Raw genomic sequence first — 27670 nt, forward strand, 5'->3', positions numbered from 1 at the left:
ACAAGTCGAGTCAATACACAGATTGACTCAAGTCGAGTCGAGTCAACAAAAATTCCCTGCTTCAGTCGAGTCATGACTCGAGTCATTACAACCCTGAAATTATGAGTCTGTTAGGGCATGTACGTACCTACATCTTATTCCTTCCACCACACAATTTCACAATACTATACTCCAAATACTGCGAACGTATAGAATACAGCATAGCTTGGTGATTTTAACCACCCACCACACACCTTTTCCCTATTTATTCAATAAGACACAAGAACGAGCACTTGTCCACACTAGTCCACACCCCGAATGTTAACGGAAATTGAAAGCTTATTTTATAGCTATTAAAGTGATACCGTGTACTGTATGATCTCAACTGCCATTCATTCATTCATTCAGAAAACACGAAAATACTAAATTGTCAGGTAACGCAAGTGCAATATAACACTAATATACATTATACATATTCATAAATGAGATTACAATCGTTGCTACATAACAAATAAAAATTTAGTTAATATATATCTATAGTTCAAAACAGTTGTACACAGCAAAACAAAATAGTTATATCCTATAGAAAACTAAACATAGATATATATTTATATATATAAATGAGGTTACAAGATAAGTGCAATTCAATGAACATGATTCGTTATTGAGAAGGGAATATAATTCATTTCAAATCATTTTTTACACAAGCGACATAAGTAATATTTAGTTTCCAATTTGATTTCCAATATCTTCTTCAATATTAACGAGTCTGTTTGAATCACACACACGTTGCAGTATTTTCTGTAAGTGAAATTTTTATTCCAGATAGAACTACAGAATATCCCCTCTATAATAGAGTCCTCTTTTTCAGCAGTGAGAGGATTTTCATCAGTTTCTTGCAAGATCATGGTTGAAATAAATGATATGTTATGGCCACATCTATTCAAACAGTCATGTGTCGCATAAATTGAAATAATAGCGGTATCATTCATCAACACCTGGACTAATAGAGCTTGAGATAAATTTCCTATTTTAAATTAATCGTTTGTCAATGGTAGGTAAACCTGATTTCAAAATGACAATCAAATATACAGAAATAAGTTAAATTGTTACTATATATGTTATATGTAACTAAAGCAATAAGGCCGATCATTGGCTCTAATGTAGATGAATTTGGAATACAAAATAGCGTAGCAACTAATGATCAGCTATATTGTCTGCTGAGGAACTTGTATAATATAAGGCAGGCAGCAGTAGTGCGTCAAAGTCTTTACATTGTTAGTATACACAATTTTCTAATATTCTACATTGACGGAGTCTTGATTGTCTATCGCAGAGATACGCAAATAGCTCTTCTTGACACTTTCCGCTATAGGCCTAGGTCATGATAAATATTCATTTACCGGTAATATAGGAATCGCTTTTGTGCAATAAAGAGCGTTTCAAACCTCTCTATAGAGAAATAAAACGAGGACATAGTTCCAAAATCCCAGATGAGATTTGACCAGCCTGTTAAAATCCCAGGCCAATTCCTAAAGTCATTGGAATGAATCAATTTGGACAAGTGTAAGCAATGGAAATTGGTATAAGTAATGCGTCGACATTGTATCAATCTGTTAAAATAAGCATATCTAATCAAAACTGTGTTAGAAGACATATTGTCTATAGTGCGCAGCGAAGAAAATGCATCAGTGACACTAATAACAATACTGCCTGATAATGCATAGGTATAATATATGATCGCATGCAGGCAGCACCCAGCAAGGCAGCTATGATACAAAAATCGGCGATAGGAAATATCTAGTACACTGTAATAAGGAATATAGTAAATGTTGAACTGAAAGTTGTCCGGCTTGCTTCTTTCATCATATCAACCTTCGTTTTAGTTTGAATTGTATGTGAAGGACCTGAAGAAAAAGATCATTCTCATTAAACAATATTACTAATGTCAATGATATAGTGTCAAGGATACAAGACTTCCAGGCCAAGGCTGATTAAATCGAAGAAGTAATATATTACGCAGATGATTTCTATACCTCCTTTCTTTCCATTAAGTCTCAATCTTTTGATATTTTGACATCATAACATTAATATTGAATGAATGAATGAATGAATGAATGAATACACCTCGACACTCGAAAACCAGCTATAAATATAGGAGTAATACAAACCTGTCCAATCTAGCTGAGTTTTGTAATACTATTACCGTAATTTTCCAAGTATAGTACGCCCCCATGTATAATACGCACCCCTAAAATAGCATGTAAATTCTGGGAAAAAGCCTGTACCCATGTATAGTACGCACCCTTCATTTCAGTACATGAATAGTTCCGAGATGTCACTCTTGAACAATCATTACACAACGATCGCTAATCATTATACAATTAGCGGGATTGTCTTTAAAGGATAGTAGATAGCAGCCAAAGCCTGCGAGGCGGGTGGCGCGATACATCTTCAGCACGAGGAGACCTTTTACAGATGCGATTGCTAATCATTATACAATTAGCGGGATTGTCTTTAAACGATAGTAGATAGCAGCCAAAGCCTGCGAGGCCGGCAGCGAGTTAGTTTAGGCCAACGAACCGACATCTTCAGCATGATGCCTATTACAGATGCGATTGCGCCTAGGCTAACGGTTATGTCATGCGCAACAGGTCTGTTCGAGATGCGACTGATTACGCAAGCGATTATATCTTGCGCACATGGCCTCTTGTATATGCGATTGTTCGGGCCTGTGGTTGACACGATGAATTGGCGAGAATTGCCGCTAGCGATTGTCTATTACTGACCTCATTTCGCTCGCGTACAAACAGCAAACCAACCCAGCAGGAGATCGCGTGATTGTGCACACGGCTGTCGTTAATTAGCAACACGCTTCCGTTAATTGGCAGCGTGTCACACTCTAAATACGAATTACTACCCGCGATGGCTGAAAGTGATGCGCGGTTGGAAACAAACATGAAGAAAGGTGTGATTTCAAGTTTTTTATCGAGGGAGATTTTTTTCAAGCGTGTTGTTCCCACGTATAATACGCACCCCCCGATTTTAGGCCAAAAAATCGTGTAAATTTTGCGGATTATACATGGAAAATTACGTTAGCTAAAAATTACTCACTTGAACGCATCATTTGCTGACTCCATAACTTTTCCGTCTGTAAAATATAAATTATAAGGGTTAACCCCTTGCACTATATTTCCGAGAGTGGATTTCCAGAGAGTTTCCATTGAAAATAGCTTAAAAAACATATTTTAATTCATATCAACTTATTGCAGAACTAACCAACAATAAAACTTAATTTGACAGATTTGTCTCTGAGTTGTATACAAATAAGTTTCATTGATATCTGTGCTGGAACTGAGATCAAGATGGCATAAGAATTTTTCTTGCAGTCATAATTTTACGAATTCTAGTGTATAAAACTACATCTAAATCTTACGTATGAGTTTAGTAAAAGTGGTCATTGAAGGCTGTGGTCATTGACGTGTTACTAGGGATGGTGTGAACGTGAGGTTCACGTTCGCGTTCTGTGTGTGAACCTCGGAAAATTTGAGGTTCGCGTTCACAACAGAACCTTGGTAGGTTCTGCACTGTGAACCTTTTTCATACATAGCAATTTTGACTTCATTATAAGATCTTTGGTTCAAATTTATTGACTTTCAACTGCGGGCCACTCTATGCATGGAGCTGGCAGCATAAACATTCAACACTAAACGAGCATGCCCTTGACAATCTCAAAAAATTACTTGTATTGTTACAAACGTTTGCTCGAAATATCCAGCTTTCCGTTTGTGCATATTTAGTGTCTCTGTGTTGTGAGCTTGACCCGCAATCACATGACATCAAGAGCGAAATACACTGTATTTTGTCAGCAAATTATCCTTATTCAACCAATCAATGAGATTGATATCGTCTTCTGATGTAAAAATCTAGCAGGCGTACGGGGTCAATCTTGACTTCATATGTATACTGTACTGTATCATAAAAACCAAATCCGTGCGACTGGGGTGTTGGCTATACTGGTGTATATCTTGTTAATGGGGTAATATCGGTAGGGGTAGCAAGTATAGAAACTCATATTACACTCTGCTCAATATCCATGTGGCAATAGTCAGACGCCGAATACATTGTCCAATCAGGTCGGAATTGTTGGCAAAGCGACGCAAGATACTGATTTTATGGGATTATTATATCATTTGATTGCCTCAGTTGATACATTTGGCGACGTTTAAAACGTCAATATGTACTTAACTACTGAGCTATTATGTGGCCCCGAGTCGTCGCTCGGTATCGTGTACAGTAGATTAATATAGGCATCACCTAATTGAAATATGGGGTTGAAATTAGCAATATGACGTCACGTGACGTCATGAGGTTCACGTTCGTGTTCACACAGAACCTTTCAAAAAGGTTCACGTTCACACGAACCTGAACCTTTCAGAGGTTCACACCATCCCTACGTGTTACGCTAATTTCCTAAACCAGAAAGAGAACCATATCGTGGAAAAGTAGCAGTCCAATTCAAATAAATCAATTCTTAGCTGAGCTAAGTGTAGAAGTAGTATAGATCGACAGATCAAACCACTCGGATAACCAAGGTAACCGAGAAAACCTACTTATATTTCAATATAGACCACTTCTGTTAGTAAACGAGCAAGATCACAAAAAAAATCGAAACTTACAATCGCAGCACTCACTTCCTTAACAACATAACAGCGAGGACTATAATGACCAACACGGCAATGGCCAACAGCACACCGAGAACGATTGCGGCGGTCAACGTGGAGTCGTCACACGCCGGAGTTTGACCCACCGGGGCTGAAGAAAAAGGCAAGTTTACGATAAGAAATAATCAAGCATAGCAGTCGCCGATAGCCCAACTGTCCAGCTGAAGTTTGCAACCTGACAAATAGCGCATACCTGCAGTGGGTATTGGTATTGTACAGCTGGTTGGGGTGGATGCAGATACGTTTTCCGTTGTGCCAGCTCCTAGGCCGGAAGCGGGATAATTTCCATACACCGTGATGCTGCAAAAATCAATTCCCTGTCATGTGCTACCGTTTTCAAAGGCAATGAAGATGATATCTCCGAGAAAACCAGTCTCCCACTTACCAATCTACCAAAATCCTGTGTACTGGCTACTTGATAAAATTGTTAGGTTGCCTAATTTAAGCCTACACACCAAATTTGGTTCAATTCCAACCGGTAGCGGCATTGCTACAGGAGAAGAAAGTTTCTATTTATTATATAAAAATAAATAACAAAAAATTTGAAAACTTTCTGTTCACCCTATGAAAGTGTTAGGTTGTCTATGGAAACGATGTTCACCAAATTTGGTTCAATTCCAACCAGTGGAAGCGGAGCTATTACCGTCGAAAAATTTGGATTATTAATAAAATAGTATTTACGGCGATCAATTCCTTAATTATTTATTACAGTGGTGCCCACCGTAAATACTATTTTATTCAAATCCAAATTTTTCGACGGTAATAGCTCCGCTTCCACTGATTGGAATCAAACCAAATTTGGTGAACATCGTTTCCATAGACAACCTAACACTTTCATGGCGTGAACAGAAAATTTTCAAATTTTTTGTTATTTATTTTTATATAATAAATAGAAACTTTCTTCTCCTGTGGCAATGCGGCTACCGATTGGAATTGAACCAAATCTGGTGTGTAGGCTTAAATTAGGTAACCTAACAATTTTATCAAGTGGCCAGTACGATTTGAGAAAAAAAGTCATTTTTGAAGACCCCTACTGACCATCCCTGGTAATCGCTTCAAATTTATTAGAAAAAACATGAAATTGCGCACCTGTAATTATCAGAGGCAACGCGATTGGGAATGGTATAACTGGTTGCGTTAGTCGTATCTGTCATGCAGTAAGTTCCGTCGCAATCGGTCTGCAGACAGAAATGACGTTGATCAATAGGTCAACTCAGAATGTAGGAGTAAAATTTCGTACCCGATCATAGATGATGACATAGTTGGTAACACACGCAAGCGGTGTTATCATAATATTAAGTGTGTCTGAGTCGCCCGTAGATACAGAAATGACAGGAGCAGAAGCTGCGAAAGAATCAATATAGTTTCGGTACGAATATCAACATAAAAGCGTTGTAAATGCGAATGACCTTGCTCACCCTAAAACACATATTTTCAATACAATTTAACTCACGTTGTTCTCCAGTTCTACATATGACTGATCCTTGCTGAAGATCGACATGGTCTTGAACGCTGGGATCGATATCAACTTCTACGATGACATTGTAGTCCATGCATTGCGACAATGCAGAAATTGTGGCAGTATTTTGTACAAATTCACGAGTGATGTTGGAAGTCCCTTGTCGAATTGTGTAGCCCTGTAATAAAATTGTTTTTGTTTACTTTAAAGAAGGCCATATCAAACAAACTTTTCTGGTAGTCATCTAATATGCCCCGTGTAGATTATTGCGGTAAAATCCAAAAAGACATGGCATGGTCACACTGCGCTAAAGGAAATAATCAAGGTCCAGACCCACCATTTTCTTGATGACGCATATTATTCCTTGTGACTACAACAAAGTCTAAATCATTACTACTGTTATGTTGTCATAATATGTGATACTCGAATTGAATACCAGCTTAATATACGACTCATATTCGAACCAATAGTAGAGTCGGTTTTGCTCAGCCCTACCCATGAACATTAACGTACCTAAGCAGGTTCAGGTTACGAATTTATCTCATAACTGAATGCATGAATCCATTTCATTAGATACCTGTATTGGAAATACTGCATTAATAATCAGCAGCTCACCTGGATAATACTAGATGTGGCACCAGGTCCAGAGACACTGTAGCTGACTTCGACGCTGTTGTTGGTCAGTGACGAGCACGTCACTTCAGGACGAATTGAAACTTAAAAAGGAGAATACATGCAGGCTTCAAGATGTCATAAGTAGAGCACAGATGACCACGTACACCACGACGCATAAGTGCTGGCATTGTGCAGGATTTGGATTAAATTAGAGGGGTCCTTCCGAAATGGAGTGTCAGCATTAGACAGTGTTTAAGGTTCCGAATTCAAAATCTCATTTCAAATTGATTACACAAGTCTGCTCCAAGCATCAACTGCTTAAAGACAAACAAATTAGTCTAATAAGAGTGATTAAACCAAAGGCTTGGGGCCAAATAATTCAAACTAATACATGACACAATCATTCACAGATGAAAAACACCACATTCTCAAAAACATGATTTGGTAGCAAGTACTTGATTTAATGAGAAATTCCGCAGTGGCAGATACACCTTCAGAAAATGGGAAGAGCATGAACACAGTGCATTCATCAATGTGACATAGTAATAGATACTCTCAGAAAATCAAATGTAACAATATATCATAGTTATCTGGCTACAAGATCGCAGCATTGGCTTGAATGGTCGATACACACTCACCTCTTGTAGTGCAAGTAATTGAACCAGGTTGCACATCAATGTCTGCCTGTGATGTTTTGTTAATGGTCACCATCACCGTGTAGTTGGTGTAGGCTAACAATCCCGAGAATGTAGCCGTCATTTCGCCGAATGTTTTTCGCACCGTGTTCTCCGCCGTTCCAGATGGTGAGATGACAACAGTATAACCCTGGTTACATTGTGAGATGGCAAAATGGGAAATTGTAATTACAGCTTTCCTATGACCTATTTAAATTTCATCGATGGCTCACAAGCACCGAGGCAGGGATCAGTAGATACCAACCGAAATGATGAAAACGACAAAACTTTCCTAGCCACAAAAAACATCTACCTATAACAATGCAGTGTTGGGATCAAGTCACTACCTTCGAGTCACGAGTCATTTCGAGTCATTGCACATTTTGACTCGAGTCAAGTCAAGTCAATCGATTTTCGAATGCGACTCGAGTCAAGTCAAGTCACTCGATTTTTGGAGGTGACTCGAGTCAAGTCGAGTCAAGTCAAGTCAAGTCACGAGTCAAGTCACAATTCAAGTCAAGTTGCTTTTGCGAAGCATGGGGCAAGGTAACGTCGTTGCATTTTGCTAGCTGTCTGAAATACATATTCAATGGCCATTGATCCTGAACCGATGAGCAAATATAGAGTTCAATATACACGCAAAAAGGCGTTGTATCGCTCACATATACGTAGAACAGCTAAACTATGTAAGTAATTGCATAGCCTCGGTTTATAGTTACCAGCCAAATAGAGAATAGAGAAACGAATAGATGACATGCAATACGTTACCCATTTTCAAGTTGATATGATACATTTCGAGCCTGCGCCAATGGTTGATGACTACATAAACTATATTATAATTCAATTTCAATAAAGCAAGAGGTCAAGGTAAGAACAGAGATAGACATTTTGCTATTAAATGACTTTACTGTACTATTTTACAACAACGTGTGTCGTAAGTTTCGATCACTTCGTTTGTGATCAATTTATTTGTGAGAGAACAATGGAGGCTCAGTAAAACGCACGATCATTGAATAATTGGTCGCTCTCACGGGTTACACCAGCGTTTCGTGAACAATCCGACCATGTGCAAGATACAGGGATTTTATCGACGCCGATTACTTAATGACTTGAAATTGACTCGTGAATTTTGCTCCGAGTCACGAGTCAATCCACATTTTTGATACGCCGAGTCAAGTCAAGTCATTTTAGCAAAGTGACTCGAGTCAAGTCAAGCCACACGAAAATGGTGACTCGAGTCATCCCAACACTGTAACAATGTAGTAATATCACATTTAGAACATCTTACGATCGCCAGTGGTCTAAAACAGACATACCTACGGTTTTAATGTCATTGTCCAGATATATTTATTGATTTGGAAAAACAGACAGGTAAGGTTCACGAAAACCAACGTCAGTTAAGTCATCAATAGTCATCATTGCTCATACGATGATAGTGTTCTATGTTACATACACATAGACCAGGCCATGTTTAATAACTCACTTCAACATTGGAAGATGTGAATGCTGCATCGTCTGGCGACACCGTGTAGCTCACATTAACTGTATTTTCACTGGTAGACTCGCAGCGTACAACTGGTTTAAACGATGCTGTTAAAATAAACAAGGTCGTCAGTTACCCAAAAATAGTCAACTCTACAGGTACACATTGCCATATAGCAGAAAGGTGGCAGTCGGTCATTCTGAAATTTATAATTTAGACATTAGGACACCAGAATGTTTAAAACACGGTTTGGCTATTCCGAATGTCAATTCTGGACACACAAATAAATGGAAGTGGTAAAAAAACGGAAGTGTCAACAGTTATGAATTAAATATAATGGAATTGGTTAAATCAAACGATATCTTACGTTTAGTAGCGGCAGTCGTGGACGCTTCATCAATGAAGATATTGGCGCCAGATATTCTGCTGCCAGATATAAATATGGAGTAATCGGTTCCCGGGGTCAATGAAGAAAAGGAAGCTGTTCTATGAATTGGATCAGTTACAACTGCAGTCGGCACTGCACCATTCGATGAGATCCCGACTGTGTAATTCTGAAAGTAGCACATGAATACAATTCCATTCAAACAAAATTTGTGGCGCAGGCAAAATTTGGTATTCCAGAAGGTACAGTCCAAGATTGAATATAAATTAGTAATTTTGTCACTAAAAAGCTTTAGCTTTGATATTTTTGTGCTATTTTCTGTATTTCCATTTCAGTGTGCCATGTTTGGGGTTCTATTGACAAACCGCAGAAATTTATGTAAGTTATGATTCATTCTAGCACAATTTCACAGTGTTCTGAATGGATGGTAGAATGAGCAGATGCGTATTGCAAAATGAATATCGCGAAGAAACATAATTTACTCAAGTATGTGTTGCAACAAATCTTAGGGATACTAATACTATTCGTCTGATTGAAAACTGTTGATCACGGCAATCTACTTCGCTGGATTAAAAGTTTCACCAGACAACTCGGGATAATCCTCACGCAAAATAGTAAAGGCCTTCATGCGCCACGATTAGGTTATCATAAAGTTGGCTTGATTAAGTGTGGATTATCTCGTTCATCAGGATCTAACAACCCATGATTAAAGAAAACCGGTTGATCACTGCGCATAAAGTTGATCGATATACATTTTTATTATCATGATTTACCAAACCTTGACAAACTGTACACGACGTAAAATTCCTACAAAGAAATATATTCGATGATGACCATGACACGAACGTGAGGAATGCATAGGTAATGGCTGCAGCCTGCAGTCAACAATCACCGAATTATGACCGCACTATTGCATAGCAATATATCTCATCTATATTCTATTATCTGTTGCCTTGCTACACTTGGGTGCTTTTCACACCTCCATTTTCCACTTTTATTTGAAATAGTTATGACATGTCTATGAAATTGCTCCTTCTACTCGGAACCGAGCATAAATTTACAGCTTCAGTCTACTTCTGCTTGAGTAGCAAACAAAGCAGTCTACTTTGACCCCCTATTCTCACGCCAATGGCACAATAAGCTTACATCGACAAGTGAAGAATTCACGCCGAGACGAATGGGAATCGGGTAAAAATTCACATTCACATTCTCCGTCGTAGCAGTTGTCTCCGTAACAAACTGGATATTATCTGTGAAGAAGTGGAAACTGGTGGAATATACACAATAGTAGTTTAGGGATTTGATCAAGTATCTAAATTTTAGTTGACTACATTTGAGCATGCGGCACATCGAAAAATGACAGGCGATCATGTGACACTTAAGCATGTGACTTTTTAACCCCAAAATCAACACACACCCAAACTCTAACCCTAACCAGGTTTCTAAAGACTCGAGTCACGATTTTCCGATGACTCGACTTGACTCAAGTCATTTTCTCAAAATACAGAAATGACTCGACTCAAATCGAGTCAATCTGTGCATTGCACATGACTCGAACCAAGTCATATGACTCGAGACTCAGACGGCCAAGACCGACATTTCATTGTAATTTCGAAGAATAGTAAAGTAACCACATTATTGGGATTTCGTCTCTTGGTACTGGTACTTGAAAATGTGACGAGAAACTGCTAAAAAGTGAGGGAAATTAGTATATTATAAATCCGAACCATTCGATATCACCAAACAGAGCTATAAAAACTGAGTTTAACAAGACTTAACTGGAAACTGAGCATTCAACTCAATGACTTGGACTCGGACTCGAGTCATAATACCATGACTCGGACTCGACCCTCTGTTCGTTGACTTGGACTTGACTCAGTGGTGAATTGAAAATGACTCGACTTGACTCGAGTCAAAACTGTAGAATTGAGAATGAATTGTGACTCGGAGACTTGTGACTTGGTTACAACCCTGACCCAAGTCCTAACTTTACATCACATGCTCAAATGTGGCATGTTACTCTGAGGTCATATCTTCACGGACATTAAATTTCTCCCAAACCAAATCTTTAACCCACATGCTTAGATGTCGAACGGCATTAAATTTCTTTGATTGAGTCGAAGGTCTCAGACTTCTATAGGTAAATTCACCATAAAAGTCGATTCGTCCCAAAATCGAAATTTACCTTCTTCGCAACTAGCGTTCCTAATCTTCTCGACCGTGCTCTGAGAAAACCAAACGCTTCTGCTGGTCAGCGGGTTCCCAACGTCCGAGAACAACAGCAGCTGATTAACGTCCGCGTCTTGACCAACGGCGACTGCGATCATGAGGTCAAAGTTGATCCTGGCCAAGTCAATTGCTGCTTGGTCATGAGCCTCCCTTCCCTTTCCATCGCTCAACAAGATGAATATTTTAAATGCCATCTCATTGGTTACCATCCCATTGACATGTCTCAGCCCTGTGTATGGTCTGGTCCCACATTGCAAGGATGCAATGCCTTCGACGGCTGCACGTATTTCTTCCGAAGAACTTTGTATGACTACACCCAAAAGTTCAGTCTGTGCAGTGCTAGAATATTGGACTACGTCGACACGTAGTTTATTTTTGAGGGTTGACGGATTGAAAGCATCCACGATTTCAAGAATGTAGTTTTTCATTTCGGTGAATTGGATTTCCGTCAACGAGTCACTTCCGTCGATAAGAAACACGAGGTTGATCGGAATTTCCGTGCATTCTCGGACTAAACGAATCAATCAAAGAGTTTAAAATTAAGACGGAGTAATGGATTAACTGCATAAGAATTCAAATTTCCAGTTTCAAGTTAGTTATCTTTTGTACGAACATAGGAAACGTTAAAGCTTATTGAGGTAAACTAGAGCATCTTATCGGGCATATATTCAACCTTATTGTGACAGATATGTAATAATTCGATACTCTCTTTAAATATTACTGATGCAAGATTCCAGTCAATTGGTGATAACTGATTTTCGAGTGCCAATGAAGGCCTCCCAACCCTCGACGATTATATTAATAAGATCAAGTGCTTCCCTATCATGAGGTGGCGACTCTGTTCACCATCTAATATCCCCTGTATCTAGAATATGCAACAGAAGACTGTGCCTGTGCACATGGGAATGAGATTTACTGGTATCTTTGCAAGCAGCATTGAGTAACAAGTAGCAACATCGTAATTATCTCTTGCCTAGTTCAAAGAACTTCACAATTTGCGGTTATACAAAATGCATGAATGGCACTCAAATATATGATCAAGTCTAACAATAGTACTAGAAATCAAATCAGTCAGCTACTCAATTCTACCTAGCTTTAAGACCTGCGCTTTCCGTTATACGTACTATCACTGCATGTTCCACAATTTCGCAGCCCTATTGTATATTCTTTCAAGAATATGCGACATTGCTATGCACGAGGAATAGCGACTTACAGTCTGTTTCACATTCCACCGTCGCCGTGTCAGGACTCAAAACAGCTGAAGCACCATTATCCAAAATTGCAGTGATGGTGAAGGAGTATCTCGTAGAAGGAGACAAACCGTAGAAAGACGCCATCAATTCATTGGCAGATTTTAGAGTTGTTTCCCCCGTCACTCCGTTCAGTGACATGACAACACTGAAACCCTAAAACAAAACATGCTAGATATCTTGCCATGATACCGAAACTGATCTCATGCCGCTATAAACCATTCTGATTGAAACCTTATATAATTCCAACTTAGTAGATCATTACATTACAAATGAACTAATCGATAAGACCTCACAACAGGTATTGTATTTGATTCCATATTTCACTGCAAGTCATGGACCCTAGTCACCCAACCTTTATTTTAAGAGGGCATTCGGACTCGCGTGACGAGACAAACGTTATGAATTGTTGAGACCAGCAAAAGGAAGTTTAGCACTTGTCGCAACCCTATCATAATGTTATCTATGTGTGCTACCACGTGACATAATTGGTTACAGCAAGAACACAACACAATCTGGCATCATTTATATCAGGGGCGGGCAACTTGCGGTCCGCGTGATTCTGAGCGGCCCACAGACAGTTTCTACCCTGAAAGAGAAATTCCATCTTGAAAACATGGACAAAGTTTATGCGTCACTGAATGAATCCAAATTTGCCAACCCGAGCAAAATGGCGTTGAAAGTACTTGTTTTGTTCGGATCCAGGCCTACGTACATTCGCGAGCAAATACTTTCGATCATGAAAATTAGCAAGACAAAGATGCGTCCCAATCCAAGGGTTTCTACGTCTGACATGAAGCCAGACCTATTGAAGTACATTACGTCAATAAATTCATTAAATACTGTTTCTGGTCTCTTTGCTGTAAACTGTAAGTTTACATTAAATACAATTTATTCCTTGTATAGGTGGATAAATACGCGGTTAATGTATGGATTCAGGAATTCCGCACGCCAACTACTTCATTTCCCATATCCGTCCCGTCAACTGGAGAAGTTGCCCGCCCCTGATGCATATGGTATTACTTCTTTCATGATGAATTAACTGAAAGGATACTGCGCCAAATGTCCTACTATCAGCATAATTGGAGTATGGCAATTCACGTCATATCGGTTGAATGACTTCGTCGACAACAATTTTATAAGCTAGCATGTCATTCGTAAACACGAAATATCATATGCTTCACACACGTTCTACTGATCACCAAAACTGTGACCAAAAAGTAATTAAGATTTAACATAACAAGGTACATTTTCACATCACAAATTGAAGTCAACTACAAGTAAACCTAATAGCAATTCCACGGCAAGAACGTGGGAATTTTTCTTACAAAGGACAACCAGATACTGGAAGCATACGCCCGGTAATACCAAAAAATAAACCCTCTATCCATCCAATCCGGTAATGCACTTACAGTAACAGAAGCATAACCTGCAGGGACCGTCCCATAGCTCACAGTCAACGAAGAGTCATTACCAGATTGACATGCCGCATTCACCGACACCACATCTGCAAAATTACAGTCAACAGATATCGAAAGGTGGCAATTGTAAAAATGATGTAAAAAATCCTTACAATGAGAAATCAAAACAAACTTCAGAACCCATTTTATTTAGCATTAATTAATCAGCTGATATAAACGTACCATATGTACGACATGTTGTCGACACTGGATTCACTTCAAATACCGCATTGGTGGCCTTTACGATTTCCACACTGATGATGTAATCTGTCGATGACTGCAATCCAGAAAACGTAGCTGCCATCGCAGAGCCAACTGCGTTTGTGACCGGATTCTGCGACATTCCGCTCGGCGTTATTGCGACGACATAACTCTGCGACAGAAAGAGGTTTCTTGAGCACCTTTGAGCCTTTATAGGTCATAACGACACTTCCAGTCAAATTTACGTTTAACGAAACAATAAATGTCTGTCTGTTTCATGAATTCACAATTCGGACAGGGCAAAATAAATCATATGATATATATGATTTGATCCAAAGTGACAAATACTGCAGTAATCGAATAAATTGTTTACGGTACGTATACACTTTATGGCGCATCTTGTAAATATTTGGACGCAATTCTCACATAGGAAAATATCCAATTGCCATATTTTGAATCAACGCTCAAATCGGTTTCAAAGTACTCTGGTCCTTCAGCTCGATATTAGCCTTTTCTAAATACTCACTTGAATGTAGGAGGAGTCGGTGCCAACAGCGGGAGGATTAGTGGAGTAGACCACGGTAATGGCTGAGTCGGTAGTGGCATCGCATTGGACAAATAGATTTACACGCTCTAAAAGTTACGAGAACAGATTATTATGTGAATCCAGTGACGTAGAAGAGCTGCTTCGATATGATGCATTCATCGAATGTTAAAATGTGCTGTGTAATTGCATTAGAGTTACATTACAAGAGCTGCTACTTGGCAATCGAAACCAGTACAGCTACATGATTAGCCTACGGATCGACCGATCAAGGATAATCATAGAATTATCAAAGAAAAACTGAAATAATTCCGCTTCTACAGCTTGGAATTGAGTCAAATTTGTTTTGCATAGTTTTTGAAGACAGCCCAACAATTTCATGGGGCTGGTAGGAAAATTTGAAAAAAAATTTTTTTTGCATTTTCGGGCAAATTCAAAATTTTCAAACTGTACGAAACCCGCGAAAATTGGTTGGAATGAATTCAAATTTGAAGTGCGTCGTTTTTCAAGGTAACCTAACGATTTAATCAAGTAGCCAGCAAGATTCAGGAAAAAAAGTTATTTTTGAACAGCCCTGCGTACGGTACTTGAAGAAATCAAGACACTTCGTCAACGAGGACTACTGCAACGTAAATCATGTGAAAAAGTTCTATCCGATGAGATGATTGGAGTGAACCTGGACAGTCATTCAATCTTTCCATCTATAATACATCTTTGGACACATGGACATCCAATCCACGATTGTACTGGTGCAAGAACATTAACACTAGATAAACATGAACATAAACAAGATAGCTACCATGCACAAAAGGTAACACAGCCTACCTGTAGTAACACAGTTTACAGTGCCTGGAATCACTATAACTTCAGCGCCCGGAGTTGGCACGATGGTGACCGTTATCGTGTACACGGTGTTGGCGGTTAATGCAGAGAATGTGGCTATGCGTTGCTCAGCGATTGTCCTCGTCAAAGAATTGCCATCGACACCATTTCGCGAAATGGTAATTTGGTAACTCTGAATGTAAGGCAAAACAAATGTTAGTTGATTGTCGTGTGATGGAATGAACTTGATAGCTCACTCAACCGCAGGCCATGGTACCATGATTCATTCGTAGTTATGTATGGCCAGTTTTGGGTCAAAAAGTTACGAATAACAGTTAGTCCGAAAAACATTGCGATAGGGAGGCCTACTACACAATTATGTGAAACATAAACCTTGGATACATTATTATATATGGACCTTAACCACTCACTGTTGGATACAATTACGAGCATGCCACACTACCGAAGGCATTTCACAATGAGTGACTTCCATTCAGGGCATCAGGACCTGCAAGTGCCATGCAGTATGCAGCAGTGTTATATCTCAAAAATTTTCATGTTTTTCTAAAATTGATGCACAACACAACTCGTACTCGTGTACTGTAAGCAAGTAATCACAATATTGCACGACCATACAGTCATCGATATCAACCTACCTGGATGAGGGTAGAATCGGTGGCTAGTTCCGCAGGGATTGTGGAATAGCTTACAGTCAAAGTGTTATCATTGGCCGATTCACATGTCACAACCAGCTGGATGTGCGCTGTACATTAAAATAAAGAAGACTTGGGATTTAAGCTAGAACAGAAGGGCATATCTTGTATTTTAAGGCTGTGAAAGTAGAACTGACGCACTGTAACCTACTTGAGCACATTTCCCGTGCCTTCAACGACACTATGTCACATACGATCCAAACTGGCCAATTTTAAAATGAATCGATCGTAGAGGGATTTAAAACATGTCTTGCACTGGTACATTGTGGTAAAAGCATCTATGTGATCTGTAATACTTTGATACATCACTCACCTTTGGTGCGGCAATTTATCGACGCTGGCACTAAAGCAAAGTAACGCTTAGACACTTTGGTGCCGGTAACCGTTATGGCATAATTGGTGTTTGGGGATAGTCCAGTGAATGAAGACGTTAATTCGTCGAAATTTTTGACGAATCTGTTATCAGATGTTCCAGTTGGCGAGATTGTCACTATCAAATTCTGAAATAAATATGTCATCCTATGAAATACATGAGAATTGGCTTGATTTCAGAAACATTACATTTTCATATCTAATTTCAACACAGTAAATCTTAAAAACCTTCCTCGGGTAAATTTTCCTGAGGAAATAGGTCAAGTTTTTACGTTGGTATAAATTTCAAAACTAATATTTCTCACAATCTCGACACAGCACAGAAATATTATCAGGATACTGCCAGTCTAAACACCCATTAACATGAGTATAACATCCATCAACAACTCACTTGAAGATAATATGCGATGTCTCTTGTCGAAGGATACGTCGTGTAGCTGTAACTCACGGTCACGGACGTATCTGTGCTGTTCAACGGTTCACATGCCACGGAGATTATAACACAATCTGTAGAAGGCGGTATGAGAAATGATGTGGTAGGCTGATCAATGTGATCATAGCATGGACAGAAGAAGCATTAAATTCATTCAACTTCATTAGGGACCCATGTCCAAAATTGAAATCAAGTCAAAATCACAACTCAAATGAAATATAGCCTACATTGCTGATTGACTATAAAATAAATTAAAATTGCTTTTCAAATGATAGAAGTTTCAATTTTAGTTACTCTGACATACAGTACTATGAGCTGATACAGGAATTCGAGAATTATAGAGCATTGCAATTACTATGATGGAGTCATTCGGCTTCACCTGAAAGTGAGGTTGCCAAAACAAATCAGTGGTCAGCGATCCGCACTATGAATTACGCTGGATGCCTTCCCTTCTGAACTATTGACTGGAATTGCTATGGCTCACCAGCAACGGGCACTAGGAATCAAACATGAGACCTCTGGAATTGGAACACCAGTGGTATAACCAGTTAACCACCCAATCGCAGTACTCCGGTATCTTTTAATTTGAAGCTTTAAATCATCTATTTTTCGCCACAAATGTTGGAAAATATATTTTAAAGTGAATGCGCAATACTATGAACACATTTTGGCAGTGGAGTTGTGCCTGGCAATAGAGCTGTGGTCGGCTTAGGAAGAAAAAGCACCAAGAATTGACATTCATCTTATAAGAAAACTTGTTACCTTCATGAATTTGATCCAAGATGGATTGGGCGACGTTAGGCAGGACAGTCAAGTTTTTCACCCGCATAACTTCGCTATTGTGTGTCAAATCGCTGAGCACTTCCTGTTTAACATCCTCCACGTCCAGGCCTTGAAATAGAAGCATTCTCGGGAAAATTGCCCTGGCAGTCTCTACAATACTCATATCCCTAGGTTCAATAGAGTTTCCATCGGTAATTGTGACCAGGATTCTGTACTCCGACCCGTCATCGGTTCGACCAGCTTCCATTTCGTTAACATACTGGAGCGCGCTGTATGGTTTAGTGCCAGATCGCAATTGCTCAACGTAAATCGCTTCCGCTTCGCGTCTAATCTCATCGGCGGAATCTGTAACGGTCCGATTCAGCTCGCGTCTCTGTGTGGAAGAAAACTGAACCACGTCGATCCGTAGATCCTTTTCCCTTTCCTGAGGCTTGAACGCGTCGATAACGGTCAGCGTCCAATTGATAAATACTTTGTATTCGCTCTCCTCTATGGAATCGCTTCCATCGATCAAGAATGTCAGACCGATTGCTTTTTCTTCACATGTTGGAGTCACTGCAGAGAGGTTGCTTTATTAGTAGTGGTAGCTACGCAAAATGATTCGAGTAACCGAATCTGAATCGAGTTATTCTAATGATGGGAGTCGAGTAGTGACAGATGAGTTTTTAGAGTACTAAAATTACAGACTCCTTGCGCTTAAGAATGAATTTATCAACGAGAATTTTACTTTTGATTCAAATTTTCACCGCGGTAGGCTGTAAACATCAATTGATCAGCAAACGAAACATGTAGTATAACAAAGCTAGTCACTTTAGTGCAAATTACATACCTTATCTGTGAAGTCGCTATCAACTCAAAGCCTTGTCAAAAAGGGCAATGTTATAGGTAGGCCCTATAGTCGAAAAAATACCAAAAACCTTCAATGCGATGTAGGACTGGCATTATATATTTTTGCGGTAGCATAAAAATGGAGTGAGCAAACTACGACCCGTGCGGCCCGTGGCACGACTGGCACCTTATTGCGTGGCCCCCTAAACACTCAAGAAAAATAATATAATATATTTCACCATGACAATGATAAGTTATAGTCTTACTATGTTTATTTCTTATTTATGTTCATTTTAAAGTTTTCGCTTGCTAAACATCACAAAAAGTTTATTACTTTAAGTGCTGTGCTTGGAAAAACCGATTCGCACGTGTGTTAGGTAGATTCGTCCTCGATATGTGTAGAAATATTTCATATTAATATTATCTATATATTGTAGATACTGTTGCTAGTTGCGACATCGTAAGGGGTGATACGCGAATACTCGACTCAATGCGTAATACTGGATTCAAAATAGAACCACTCAGATAGGCCTACTTGATTTTGCCTGCCCTAGTTACCAAGAGCGGGCCAAACCGTGATCCTCGTAGGAATAAACGTTAGGCCAGAGTAATTCCGCATTCTCCGTGAGCGTATCTCACTAGTTATTGTGCTACAAAGAAACGACGTCAACAAAATCATTATTACAATCACAAGATCCCATGTCATCCCAGTGATAGCTGAATTTATTTCAGGTCACGCTCTATTCATAGTGAACATACAATACTCGTGTCACAGGCAGCACACCTTGATAACATTCAACGGGTCCACATCATGCAAAAACCATTTGCATTGTTGGATAAAAATATTGATATCTTATGCCATTTATAACATGATTATACAACACAGTATGAGCTGCACACCTCTCGTTGCACAAGTTGTAGACCCGGGCGTTACCACAATCTCCGTATCAACAGCCTTGCCAGTGATGGTGACAGTGTATGCTGTGTTCGGATTCAATCCTGTAAACATCACTAATTCATCATCTGTGCTTGTTTTTGTGATCAAGTTTTCGTCAGCGTCCGGCGGCGAAATTTCAACGGAAAATACCTGAAATGTAGAGTGAAATTGATCACAATTGAATGTATTGGCAGGGTGATATGATCACATTTCTAACGTGAATAACCAACCTAACGAAAAAGAATACCAAAAAGCACATGGTTAATTTGGCAACAAGATGAACAAGTTCTTACTCTGACGTCATTGATTCGGTTCGTTGAGCCGACAGTGGAGTAACTGATGCAAAGAGAGCTTTCTGTTACATTCTCGCACTTTACTGCGAGATCAATCCGATCTACAGTAGAAAAAGTATACGAGGAATGTATTAAAACTTCTTCTCAGACACGGGCTAAGAGGGTGGTGAAACACACAACATCATCTGTGTTAACATTTTTGGAGCTTCCAAACTTCCTTCCTGCACCTAAAAAATTTCACCTTTGCTACAGATAATATTCACAGTTATTTTAGGTCCACGATGCTTGATGGCATGACTCACTACATAAAAATGTTACTTCAAATAAGCTGAGTCAGTAGTCTGACTATGGAAGAGTCCTACGTTAAATCGTTTGATCGGAACGTGAAAAATAGAAAGTTGTGAAGGGCAAGTTCAACACTAGAAAAAATGTACATCAATTACATAAAACTGGCACGTGGAAACAGCGGTGTAACAGGAATATGCAAGGTCTTCGAAAACAATGAGCTTGAGCCTTCCATAGATTTGAAAAAATCAGGGTTGAATAAAATGAACAAAAAACACTATTTTGGAAATTATAAGAGCTTGCTCCCACCTGAATAGAAGAATTTAGGTGCATGTAGGTTAAAAAAATGTATACGACAAATGAAATTCTGTCGACAGACGGTGCTCTCTTGGATTATGCTGGATAGCATTTATTCAGAATCTCAATACCTGCATGCATTCCAGATATACCGTGTGTTGAAAATAGATGGCTGCAATAGCTAACGACGTATTAATCCACACCTGTGCTACTGGCATGGGAAATTAGCAATCGCACACTAGTAAGAGAAGCTCATTCAAAGTTTGTGTCATAATGTAGATTCAACTAACCTTTGGTGGTACAGTTTATATTGCTCGGTGCTTTGAAATTGAAACTTCTGGGTGCCGGTGGTAGGAAATCAAGATCAATGGTGAAAACTGTGTTTGGGTTCAGTCCAGTAAATCTCGCTGGTGTGTTGCTGATTGAATTTGAAAAGGCATTGACGTCTCTTCCGGTGGGTGTGATAGAAGCTGTATAATTCTAAATGAAAACAGCGAAGTCATCCATGAGTAGCCTAACCCAATGTGCCAACGATATAAGTTTAAACTGCTACAATAGGTCTACAATCTTCAATAGATACCGTAAAGTAGATACGAGTGGGAAATTTGTTAACTATGTAAGTAGCAGCATTTGGGTTATGAAAATCAGTCTCCCACATGTTTACAAGCTATTTTTCGAGCCAAGGTATAGAAATTACAGCATCTAACTTCATAAAACTACTATAATTGCAAAAGTCAGTATTTTACATCAATGCGATATCACAATGATGCTCAGCATAAGCTGCTGACAGTGACTGCTTTATTTTCGATAAATTTATCGCATGAAGCACCAAATAGTTGTCATGCTGCCCATGAAGTAATTGATGTCGCCTACTGTGTTCTTTACATCCCAACATTCGACAATAAACTTGGTATGTCGCCAATAGAATAACAGCAGACTACTGCACAATAGCAACACCCTGCAAACAATTCGTATATGCCAAGGAACCGGTGACTTAATTCAACACTGCCGGCATCTTAAGAAAGCCGAAACAAAGTGGCATGCCGGAATGATATGTCCAATATCCCAGGTTAGTAATTTGGGGCTCTGTTTGGCACTACTGTATTTGGCTGATTACTGTATCTTCAATTTTCAAAATTAATACAACAATGAGGGGTAAATCTATTTCAGCATTGAGTCATCACAAATCATTCTTTATAAGTCGGTGATAACAGAATATACTTTGGTAATGGATCGGATTAGGTTCGAAGTTAAATTAGAAGTTGAGCTGGGCTAACATCACCAAAACACATACTGACACTGGTGACATGGCCCAAGTATATTATGATGTGATGACATAACCAAAATAAATCCTTACCATTAGGGTTGTGGCTATACGCAAATATTATATGACTAGATTAAGTTATTAATCACTAATCCACAATAAAATATGTCAACTTTAGGGGCTGCCTGTAGACTAAATGAATTCCACATCATCAATCAATCTCATATTTCATATACATTACCGTGAAATGACTACCACGCATAGCGCTGTAGGAAAGTCACCGAGTACTACTAATATAAATTTTTCGATTTGACATTTCCATGTTGAATGTTGATATTAGATTTGCTGGGTAGTAACCTAGACACGACAGATTATCGCTTTGCCGATAATATTGAGTCGATGTCACACTTTGAAAGAAAAGAAATATCGTACCAGCCGTTAGAAGCAAAAAATGTCGGCAATGTTCGTGACTTCCCAGCATATGGTAGTAGGGAGTCGGAGAAACATATTCTGTGACTGCTAGGCTGGAAATATTAATAAATAAATATCTCAGGTGTCCAGATGCAACCTTACTAGTTTATTTAATGTCCAGGCATAGCAACGGTCGTAAAGCTGAATGGTCTGGATTTTGGAAATGCGCCTTAAGATCGGTGCCATATCGGCTGAATATATCGACGTTATCAGTGAAGGTGATAGGTATAATAGCTATAGATATGTCGGTTGGGTACTACACTACTACTAGTTGTAACAACAAGGCATGTTGGTGCTAGTGTTACTTATGTGAGAATATTCGAGACTACTGGCATTCGAAACAAATTGATATATGCACCAGGTCTGTTAGGAAGGATAGGGTGCCAGGTCACGTCACAGGTATGATTGCAAAATTTATGTACCGAGTAACGGTATCGTAAAGTGGTCAGACTTTTGGCTTATAGGAAGAAAGTGTGTGGAAACTTACCCACATGGCCTAAATCCCCCCCCCTGTCCCCGAACAGTTCTTTTGCAGAGAAATACCAATATCAACATATGATCTGCCTCTATGCATATGCCTTTTCTGCACCGTCATCTTCATGCTGTTGCCATTGCAGCACGATGAAATGATCCAATTGATACGAAAACGACCATGAATAGACCATAACCAACGTCATGTTACCGAATACTCACAATTTCCACTATAGGCAAATCGTAAGCTTACCACTTTCCACTACTAAACTACTATCCCACTGAGTTGGAAAGCCCCAGAAATGGAATCTCGGTTGTCGTTGATGGAATTTCCGTCGCCATCTTGCGGTCGGTATAAATTAATGTCGATTTATAATCCTGATTTACTGTCACTTCTAATTTTTGCTCTCTAAAATGGCATATCTATAAATTTATATAAATATATTGATACATCGTTTCTTTAGCAAAAAATACCTATCTTTTGATTCAACTTACTGAAAGTAGGGTTGTAATCTTGTTTGAGTTCCCGGGATTCCGCGTGCAAAAGCCGAGTTCAATAGAAACAGTCGAATCAGTAGATGGTAAACACGTTGCATTAGCTCCGATGCAAACTGACATGAATAAGAGAGGTTTTTTACATGCAATGTCACAAATCCAGACAAACTGTGGAAGACTTCACAACATTTTGTCGGTAGATGACAATAGAGAGTCTGCTTCTCAATCACAAATCGTACTCGGTAGGTCTTGGGTTCGTACCCCGGTCGGGTCAAACCCAGGCGGTTTAAGTAGTCAGCCATGCTACTCAAGTAGAATTTAAATGTTTTACTAAATTACAAGTAGAAGTAGTGAATTTTAAGACATGTCAAAATTACTTCAACTGCGAAGTAGAAAAGAAATATAGTTTCAAGAGTAGGCCTACATTTGATCGAGTGGGACGTATACGTTTAGCAGCTAATCGTTTATGGCTAAATTATAATTAGCGATATGCATTTCTGTGACTATCAAAAAATTAATACTTTTTACTTTTCAAAATCCAAACTGCAAAAAATATGTGGCATTTTCGGGCAACTGTTAAGTATAGAAGTAGGAATAGTCCAAAGTCAAGGTGACTTGTGTCCGTAGCGCCAGGATAGGCAAATCCTACTTGATTACTCGAAAAAAGTGGGAGAACCTATAGTAATCGATCACGTCAGGTCCTACCAAGGACTTGCTTGAAAAACTGGTATTCCAGGCTTCCACGCTATGTGATCAGCACAACGGGATAGCGTGGAGAGGTGATGCTGGCGACTCGCTAGCCTAACAGCTCCTTCGCATCCCTATCGTCAAAGCATATCGATAGTGCGGAAACGAAAAGAAACTGTCCTCTTCTTCCTTGCTGTTCTATTTGTGTCGTCCGATAGGTCGATAGGTATGGCATGAAGTAGTTGGTGCACAGTAGGCCGACAGTGTTCGCTGTATAGTGTCGAGGTGTAAAATCGGGTGATAAAATTGATATTTGACGAACAGGTACACTGCTGCTAAAGTTTCTACGCCAAGTTCTTACCTGGGTTCACGGCTTCTGCGATACTTCCAGTGGCATTCTTCAAGGAGACAAAATTGTCTGTGGTGATAGGCATCACTCCTTTACTGAAATCATCGAGCAAATCATCCCATTCGATGTCTTTTCCAACTCCCACAGCCACCATAAGATCGAAATAATTTTTAGCGTTGTCGACCGTCGTTTCATTTCGAACATCGTTTTCTCTACCATCCGTCATCGTAATCAGAACTTTATATGCGTCATCCCGAAGAGTCTTCGTAGTGATATTGAGAACGAAATCGAGGGCTCCGTAAGTTTTAGTTCCTTCTTTCATTTGAGTAATGTTTAAGACAATATCTCTGATTTCTTCGGATGAGTTTTCCACTCTTACGGCATCCAGCTCAGTTACGAACCTTTCGGAATATTGAACCACAGTCACTTGTAGCCTCGTTTCGTTAAATCTATTTGCTGGTTCAAATCGATCCACTGCAGACAGAGTCCAATTTTTTATCAACGTGAAGTTGTCGTCATTTATTGAATCACTCCCGTCAATCAGAAATATGAGATCGAGAGCGACTTGCTGCGCAGGGCAATCTTCAGCTGGAATAGAGACGTGATAAAACTACTTGAAATAGAAGTCGCGAACGAACGGTCTTAAAAGTATTGAAGTATAAGTGTTGGGACGACTATTATAGTCAAATTTTTCTGATGACATTGAAAAAATGACTTGACTAAGCGTTTCATAAATGTGGATTGACTCGTGACTCGAAGCAAAATTTTGCAGTCAATTTCGAGTCATCATGATCATATAAGCATCATTATCGACGAAGTCGCTGTACTTGTACGTGCGTTCTCTCGACACGCTGCTATGACCTGTGTGTGCAATGAAAGTCATTCAACAATTGCGCAGCCTTATTGCTATATTGACCTGCCGCTGGTATGTCACAAGTAAATTGATCGCGAACGCAGTGATTAGAACTTGCGTTCTATAAATTACTCAGCGCTCATTGCACACCTTAACGAGCCTCTGGTATGATTTAAATCGGACTAATACAGTTTATACATTCATATTACTGGTCAACAATGGGTGAAGTCCTATATTGTAACGTATGGATGTCTAGGTGTGTTGTGTATTGCATCATATCAATTTGCTTCAACTTTCTGAGGTTTGATATGCTATCATCTATCTGGCTGACTGTTAACGACGTAGTTTAGTAGTGCAACGTATATGTGAGTCATACAATGTATATTAACTCGATATTCGTCATTCGATTAAGAATTAATAGCGACCAGATCGGTATTTCAATCATCTTACAAAACGCAATGACTTGAATTATGCCTATGGTAGCCTACTTCGAGAAGTCGCTCTGACTTGACTTGACTTGTCTTGACTCGAGTCACCTCCTAAAACCGAGTCACTTGACTTAACTCTAGTCACTTTCAAAAGTGGAGTGACTTGACTTTACTTGAGTCAAAATGTGCAGTGACTCGATATGACTTGTAACTCGAACGTAGTGACTTGATCCCAACACTGGTAAGAAGTAGACTTTTGTGTTCAATTTACATTATCAGCATTCAAGACTGGAAGACATATAATTTCGACTAACACAGAATGACCCAAAACGATGCAATCACCTAAATTAGATACTGTTTTCGGGATTTGTGTCGCGGGAGTGGTTTGACAATGCTGAAAGCGATGCTGATCAAGCCGAACACTATATACTTAATTTGCACGTGACAAAATATAAAATGCTATAACTATAAGTTACGTTGCCTCAAAATTTGTTGTAGAAGAAATGCAAGTGGTTTAATAATATCACTCGTTTCAAGTCAAGGCAAATGCGATTCACGTTCAACCCACGTCATGTTCAAAATATGTTTTAAAAAATTGTTTATTTATCAAAAGTTTTATAATTATTTCATAATTGTCTAAATATTTTCGAAAAAAATATAGTATGAACCTTCGGACGGCTTGCACAAGAATTAGTCGATTTATACGATATTGTAACTCAATTGTAATTCCCAAGGAGGTTTATAACAATGCCAATCAACTGACGCCAGAGATGAAGATTCGTGACGTCATTTGCCCCATTTTGATATCTTAAATACTAGTGTGATGTTGAACCACCCTCACTAATCAAGCCAATTAGTTGGACTCCGTATGGTGTCGCGGTGCGATCAGTACATGCCGCGACCTGACTATCATATAGATCCCCTTTCCCTTAAATACCAAACAGCTCTAAATTCGATTCTTGTGCTCTCATAAACGGCGATTTTGTTATTAAATAATTCGTGCTTTGGCTATTGAGTCGAGTCGGAAATAGAAAGTACGGATTATTATCAGTAAATAAATTAGCAATATGTGTCTATGAGAAGCTAGTCTTGGCCCAATCCTACGAATTATGTCACCGGCGTTCAAGGGGTGGAATGAAAATACGACATCAGTAATAATCGCCTTCTCAAATTCTCAATTGACAGACTTATATCAGTCCATAAGTATAAGCCCATGGTCCCTAACGTATTGCCCACAATGGAAAGTTTTGCTAAAAGAAAACAAGACAAGGTCAGTTTTAAACATGCTTGCTCGAATTGGTTTTTGTATTAAATGCAACTCTAATCGAAACGCCGCTTGCGACAAGAATGCTGCCCAACACAAGCCACTGGCAATAATGGCTCACCACACAAAACTGCACAGACTCCACGATATGCTTTCATGCGGTTTGGCCTAAATTAGACAACGACAAGGCGCAGACTCAAATTAAGAATCAACTACTTACCCGATAATGGACAGTTGATTGATTGAGCACCGGCTGACACGATCGACGCGCAAACAAGCAAAAATAGTTTCAACATCGTCTTCGGTGGTACCCAATTTTATGTTCTAGCTGTTTTATCGTATCCAGAATCAAATATTTGATAATATGTAAGACATAGATATTCACAAACTCTCGTGGTTATCATATATCACTGATAATTTTGTAATAAACGATTTTATCCACGGTTTTTCTCACTTCTCTCAGATTGATGCTTAAAATTGCAATTCGATGATATCAAGCTATAACTAAATCAAGCACTCGGTATTTCATTGCTTCTGCCTAAACTGGGCGTAGTTCTCTAAATTACGCAAGATTTTTTCTATTTTGTAAACTCCGAAACTTTAGTCAATTGAAACCGGAGTG

General features: G+C 39.2%; 1 protein-coding gene across 4 annotated transcripts; it reads right to left on the reverse strand.

Moving 5' to 3' along the window:
• Nucleotides 1–230: 230 nt before the first annotated feature.
• Nucleotides 231–27479, reverse strand: LOC145453166 (uncharacterized). 4 transcript variants are annotated; one of them, XR_013919638.1, is made up of 28 exons: nucleotides 27269–27478; nucleotides 24516–25091; nucleotides 23468–23583; nucleotides 21057–21246; nucleotides 20185–20285; nucleotides 19855–20041; nucleotides 18106–18681; nucleotides 17302–17417; nucleotides 16852–17038; nucleotides 16482–16588; nucleotides 15829–16018; nucleotides 14986–15092; nucleotides 14442–14631; nucleotides 14211–14305; nucleotides 12762–12954; nucleotides 11505–12059; nucleotides 10466–10569; nucleotides 9302–9488; nucleotides 8935–9041; nucleotides 7416–7602; nucleotides 6778–6878; nucleotides 6157–6340; nucleotides 5944–6047; nucleotides 5793–5881; nucleotides 4897–5003; nucleotides 4659–4794; nucleotides 3092–3130; nucleotides 231–1880 (listed from the first exon to the last, which is right to left on the reverse strand). XR_013919638.1 is itself a non-coding variant. In XM_080331143.1 (28 exons), the coding sequence occupies exons 1-27, from the start codon at nucleotides 27342–27344 to the stop codon at nucleotides 3103–3105; spliced, it is 4881 nt and encodes a 1626-aa protein (XP_080187269.1). In that variant the 5' UTR covers nucleotides 27345–27479; the 3' UTR covers nucleotides 231–1886; nucleotides 3094–3102. The 4 variants fall into 4 exon arrangements, 3 of the variants coding, with proteins under 3 accessions (XP_080187269.1, XP_080187270.1, XP_080187271.1); XM_080331143.1 differs by having other exon boundaries at nucleotides 231–1886; nucleotides 3094–3130; nucleotides 4674–4794; nucleotides 27269–27479; XM_080331144.1 differs by having other exon boundaries at nucleotides 4674–4794; nucleotides 27269–27479.
• Nucleotides 27480–27670: the final 191 nt, after the last annotated feature.

The sequence above is a fragment of the Botryllus schlosseri genome, chromosome 13, assembly GCF_051294905.1.
Source record: "Botryllus schlosseri isolate E-star chromosome 13, Bs_hap1, whole genome shotgun sequence".
Classification (NCBI taxonomy): domain Eukaryota; kingdom Metazoa; phylum Chordata; class Ascidiacea; order Stolidobranchia; family Styelidae; genus Botryllus; species Botryllus schlosseri.